At 44.8% G+C, this 6,000-nt stretch overlaps 1 protein-coding gene across 2 annotated transcripts in view; it reads right to left on the reverse strand.

Moving 5' to 3' along the window:
- The window catches only part of BCL2 (BCL2 apoptosis regulator), a 300,057-nt gene extending 294,282 nt beyond the window's left edge, over positions 1 to 5,775 (reverse strand). For both annotated transcript variants that reach the window (XM_029590305.1, XM_029590306.1), the window contains exon 1: positions 4,153 to 5,775. In XM_029590305.1, the coding sequence (XP_029446165.1) occupies positions 4,153 to 4,905 (753 nt within the window). In that variant the 5' untranslated portion in view covers positions 4,906 to 5,775. The remainder of the gene's footprint in view (positions 1 to 4,152) is intronic.
- Positions 5,776 to 6,000: the final 225 nt, after the last annotated feature.

Consider the following 6,000-nt stretch of genomic DNA (forward strand, 5'->3'; position numbering starts at 1 on the left):
CCGTTTTCCTAACCTGACCGCAAGCACACTTTTTTTTTTTTTTATATATTTTATTTTTGGGACATGCCTAGCTTTTTTTTTTTCTCTTAATATTGCCACGATATTAAGTTGGAGGAAGTACAGAAAAGCAGTATTTTCTGCTCCTCGATACTTAATGCCAGTTCCAGAGCTGGCGTTCATTTTTGAGGGTAAAAATGTGCACTGCAGGCGTACTTTTTTTTTCCAATGGAGAGGGAATCAATAATAGCCTGATCAACATGCATCTGCATGTGATAAGCGCTATTATCTACACGCACTAACCCCTGTTTTGCATTGGGGGATATGGACGCGTGTCCAAAACATGCGTCCAGTCGTGGGTTAACCGTGCGCTGCAGCCAGTATAGCATCAGCCAGACAGAGAAAATTAAACATAAATGTGCGTATATTTACCGTGAACCACAGAAGATTGTTGTTTGTACTGGCAAACTCACCAAACACACAGCTCAAATAGCCGGAAGCTTACTATATATAAGCCACCTGTTCAAGCCAAATCAACTTTATTGGTGAACCTGAACCCCACCATCTCTGAAATTGTGAATGGATTTGAATGACCAAGCTTTATTGTTATATCAGGCTAAACGGAGCTTTCCTAATAAAAGGCTTCCCATTCAAATGCCTTGTTGAGCCCGTAAGGTTGGACTGTATCCCATCTGAATATATATTGTATAACAGTACTGAGTGTAATACTGTTTTTTTTGGTAACTTTACAACTTACAATTTAAAAAGTGCTATATCCTAATCTTCGATGCAAGAATCCATTCCATACCTGGTTAGAAGCTTTTGCAGTCTTGGTGTTTTAAGATTCCCCTGAAGAAGTCCGTATGGATGAAAACAGAAGCCTTTGTTGGGATCAAACATTTGAAAATAAAAAAACGTGGACTTGCACTAAAACTGTTGTACAGGTTTGAAATGGACATTCAGAGCAGGGTGCAATATGAGCATACACGGAGAGAACAGGACGTTACATAATTCCTCAGTAAGATGGAAGCAACATATAAGCACAAGGGAGTTCACTCTATCGAGACAGTGGGGCCAGTAAAATGGTCAGTAGTAGGCTAAGTAGCACTCTCCAAGGTGGGACATGTTGGGGGCAAACAATTATCGTTTAAGGTTCGGGAACGCTTTTTTGAAGAGAGAATATTTTTTTTTAAAAAGCCCCAAAAACCTCTCAGAGACATCTTACTTCCTTTGGTAGGCTGTTCCATAGGAGTGGTCCTGCGGAGAAGAAGGTGCGTTCTCTGTTTTCCTCAAGGTGGGTGAGCTTTGCAGATGGGACATCTAACAGGATTAGGCTTGCCAATCTGGGGGCTCAGGAGGGAGTGTGGATTTTTATATTAGAGGAAATCCACAGGAAGTCTAAATTGTATGATCATGACGAGCTTGTACTGAATACGGTAAGAGACAGGGAGCCAGTGTAGTGATCCAAGTACAGGAGAGATATGTCCGTGCATGGGAGTGTTAGTAAGGAGTCTTGCTGCAGAGCTTTGTATAATCTGCAGCAGACAAGTCACGTATAAAAGGTAGATTTTGCAATTGTGCAATTTTAAATAAATGTTTGAACGACTGTGGATAGATAGCTTGTTAAAATTAATCTTTGTATAAATTTGCAATAAGCTATTTTTCCAGTGAGTAAGGTATCAATATTTTATGATGGTAGGTACGATTGTGGGTGTGCATGTTCAGCTCAAGACTGTGTGTGGTGTGCTATAATAATAATAATCTGTAATGTGATGTTTAGATACCACTAGAGTGTTTTGCAATTATAAAATTATTTTGGATGACTGATAAATGTTAATTTGTTATTTTCAATGTGAGTACTTGGGTTTGTCTTATTTAGATTGTTTGTATTTCCTAGTACATGAAACTAATGCCAGTTTGTGGTTTTACTATATATATTTTTTTATATAGAAAATAAAAACAAATTAACACAATTGACACAAAATTTCTATTGGTACAAAAACTATAAATTTCTAAATGTTAGAAAACACTTTATTATGAACATTCTTTTTACATAAACTTCATTCCAATGAAAAATAATCCAAAAAGAACTTGAAATAGCATAAAAACAATAATGATATCGGTATACACCTAGACCATTCTAACGTCCTTATAGCATTGTAGATAATATATTCTAAAAATAGTAGCACTGCCAAAATTGTCCTTACAAATGTCTTTATGGGCTGGCAAGATGCTAACCTTGTTTCTGTTTCCTTGCTACATGCTATAGTGGAAGGAAGGCTCAGGAGCAGGGGCAGATTCCGGGTAAAGATCGGCCCAGGGATTTTCCCCAAAACCAGCCCAGGAGATACCCCGTGGTCTGCTGAGCGCGACTCAGTCGTGGCCGCGTTCGGCAGACCATGTGACCAGAGCAACCGGCCCACCGGGGGATGCCCGATCCCCCGATAGGCCAATCCACCCCTGCTCAGGAGTTTTTTCTAAATTTGATTGCAAGAGATTCATTATGTTCCACTGCTTGATTTGTGAATCCATGAGGTTGTGCTTTATACTGATGTTATTGTGTTTAAATGGTCTATCCTTATGTCTCCCTCCTGAAGAGGCCTGGAAAAAGCGAAATGAAGATCCTTTGTCGAGGGGAGATTTACTTTGTGTAAAGTCCACCTATGATTAATGAAACAACCGCGTTTATAGTAGCGCGATAAAAAAAGATTATTTACAAACATTGTAATTGATGGATTAGACCTTATAGTTGGAACTTTCAAGTTGAAACCGTCAAGCTTTCATATCTCACCCCATCGTTTGGCATCTTGCCAGCCCATAAAGACATTTGTAAAGACAATTTTGGCAGTGTTACTATTTTTAGGATATATTATCCTCCATGCTATAAAGATGAATGAATGGCCTAGGTGTTTACCAATACCATAATTATTTTGCTATTTTAAGTTATGTTTTGATTATTTTTCATTAGAATAAAGTGTATGCAAAAAGTATGTTTATAATAAAGAGTTTTCTGACATTTAGAAATGTATAATTTTTGTACAATAGCAATTTCGTGTCAATACTGTTTTTCTTATTTTCTGTTTAGCAATTTAGGATTAGATTTTCTATCATCGCGTGGCTCTGTGAATCGCGCGGTACCAGGGAGCAAAACGGGGCTTTCGCAAACCAATAGCGCCACCGAGAAAGGTGGTGCTATTGGGCGCGTTACTGACGGCGATAAGGGTCAGTATCTTTTTGCCGTCAGCGATGTTTTCTCAGCATCCGCCCCGACTCCTCCCCTTACGGTGTGGATGCCTCCTAGAACTCGCCCCAATCCCTTTAGAAAATGACCCCCTTAATCTTTAGCTCAGCCTTTCATTTTGTAGATATATATATTTTTTTTTTTAATGTATCCACTATATATATATATATAGTGGAAGGAAAGGTCAGGAGTTTCATTGAGAGGGTAATTTTCAAACTAGTGTGCGGGCACACATTTGTGCAGATAACATTGGCACACGGCCATTTTATGACATATGCATATATATAGCCTGGCTGCACACATGTGTGCGCAAATCCCTCTTCTACCACATAAATCGGGGTATTTTAAAAGGGGCATGCCCCACACCATTCCCACTCTACCAGTTCATCCACCATTACGCCCAGTTAACAAATAGGTCTTCCAACCCCCACTCCTCGTTTGATAGCTTACACTCCCCCAAGTTACCCCAGACCCTTTAAACCCCTCTGAAATGGCTTGCTCCTTTATTTTTTTTAACGTATACATGTCATGCACAGCAGAAGTAAAGTTACACAGTGGAGGACCTCGGCATGCGCCAAGGTGTATTTACACGCACATCTCTGGTTCACGCCCACGCCCCTTTCTGAAAACTTTGGAAATGTACATGCTGCGGGAGATATACTGTATCCGGGCAGCTTTCAAAATCCGCTGAGTGCGCGCGGGCTGACATAGTCGTGCATCCCCTAATTAATGCGCATACCGGGCTTTCACAATTCACTTTAAAGCAAAAACCCCCAAAACACAGAAAAAAAAATTCCACAAGACATTAAAAAAAAAAACACACACACACACACATTAAACATCACCAACTAAAAAGGAAAAACCGCGGGAGGGAGGACGCGATAGCCAGCGCCGGGCGCGTGCGCGGTACCTACCCAGCCTCCCTGCTCCTGGATCCAGGGCTGCAGGCGCGCGTCCAGGTACTCCGTCATCCAGCCGGCGATCGACTCCACCAGTGGCGCCATCTCGCGGTTGACGCTCTCGGCGCACAGCACGCCGCCAAACTCCAGGAACGCCACGATGCGCCCCCAGTTCACACCGTCCCGGAACAGCTCGTCCGCCACGGCCGCGAAGCGGGCCCGCGCGGTGCACGGCGTCACGTGCAGCTGCGCCGACATGTGCGCGAAGTCGCGCTGGTAACGGCGCGAGAACTCGTCGCCGGCCTGGCGCAGGGCGCGGTGCAGGAGTGCAAGCTGTGAGGAGTCGGCGGCTGCGGCCCGAGGTTGCACGTCAGCCGCCGGGACCATGAGCGGTGTTGCAGGAGAAGGAAGAGGCGGGTCGGGATCAGCAGCGGCGGTGGTCCCAGCTTCCTGGCAATCCCAAGCAAAGCCCCTCTGGGATAGCTTGTAATGGATGTATTTCACCACGATCTCCCGGTTATGGTAGCCGCCACCATCGCCGCCTCTCCCGGGATCGGTCATGCTTCTGATGAGAGGGGGGAGGGACGGACACTCCTCCACCAGCAGCAGCCCCGGTCCTCCTCCTCGGGCGGTCGACAGACGCGGCGGTGCTGCGGCGGTGGCCGCGAGCTCACATGCTCTGCCGCCGGTTAACCTTTCCTCCTCCTCTGGAGGTGCTGATCGGCTCCTCTCCCCGTTTTTCTTCACCTCCCTGGGCACGGGGCGCATTTACAATAGAGGGTGCATTTTGAGCTCCAAAAGAGGATTCCACTTGAATTTATTTCACAGTTCTTAAAAATATATATAGTTCTGAGCGAGTTCCTAATTGCTGTGGTAATTTGAGCGTAAAAAGATTTGTTGCGCTTGTTCGCTTTGAGAGTCTGATGCTTTTGTGATGGCAGCTTCAGGCGTGATATCCAGCTCTGCAATGCCACTTAATATCTCGGATGATCTTGAGCTGTTAGAAAGCCCATTTCCTCGGAGAGACCACGCTGGTCCCATGCAGATGCTCCTCCATGAAAGTTTCCTTCCTTCGCCAGCATTGCATGTCTCTCCGTGATCTATTTTTCTGAGTTCTCCTTTATTGTATTTCCATCGTAAAAGAGAAGAAAAAGAAAATACACAGGTCCTAGTCCAGGAGCAGAAGAATCAACGTGCGAATTTTATCCGAAAGGTTGTTCGTTTTGGTTTTTTTTCCACACCCACCCCCCTTCCTTCTTTGCAATATTTTATTTATTCACACGCGTAAAAAAAAAAAAAAAAGAGGCTGGCAGAAATTGCTTATTCCAGTGAAGTGCGCGCCCGGGGCGGACGAAAGAACAATCCCCCTCTGATTAGAATCTCCCGGGCAGATGTGCAATATCCAGCTAGGAGAGAGGACGGCTGGAAAAGGGGCGTGAGGTGTTTGTATTTATTATTACTTTTGTTTCCCTGCGGGCCTACAGAGAGTGATGGGTGGCCGGCCGGCTTGCCTCCTAGCCCCAGTTCGTTTACCCGCGCTTTCCCTCTTTTTTTCTGTTCCGTCGGCGCTGGGGCTGAATCCGAGCAGGGGAGGAGCACCCTTACTTCATTCTCTACTCCCTGACACAACGTAGTTCTCCTTCCTCCTGCCCTACGTCACTGTTCATTCAAAAAAAAAAAAAGTCTCGGGCAGACAAGCAAGGGGGGGGGGGGGGGGGAATTGCGAGCAGTCTGACTCGGAGGGAGGCGGTGCCCCCGTGCCCTTGCTGCTTCTATAGCACATGTTTGTTTGTAGCATGCGTTGCATTTTTTTGCGTGCGTCTTTATTCATTATTACGATACTGATGATACCGCCCCCTTCTG

Source organism: Rhinatrema bivittatum, chromosome 2 (genome assembly GCF_901001135.1).
Source record: "Rhinatrema bivittatum chromosome 2, aRhiBiv1.1, whole genome shotgun sequence".
In the NCBI taxonomy this organism is placed as follows: Eukaryota; Metazoa; Chordata; class Amphibia; order Gymnophiona; family Rhinatrematidae; genus Rhinatrema; species Rhinatrema bivittatum.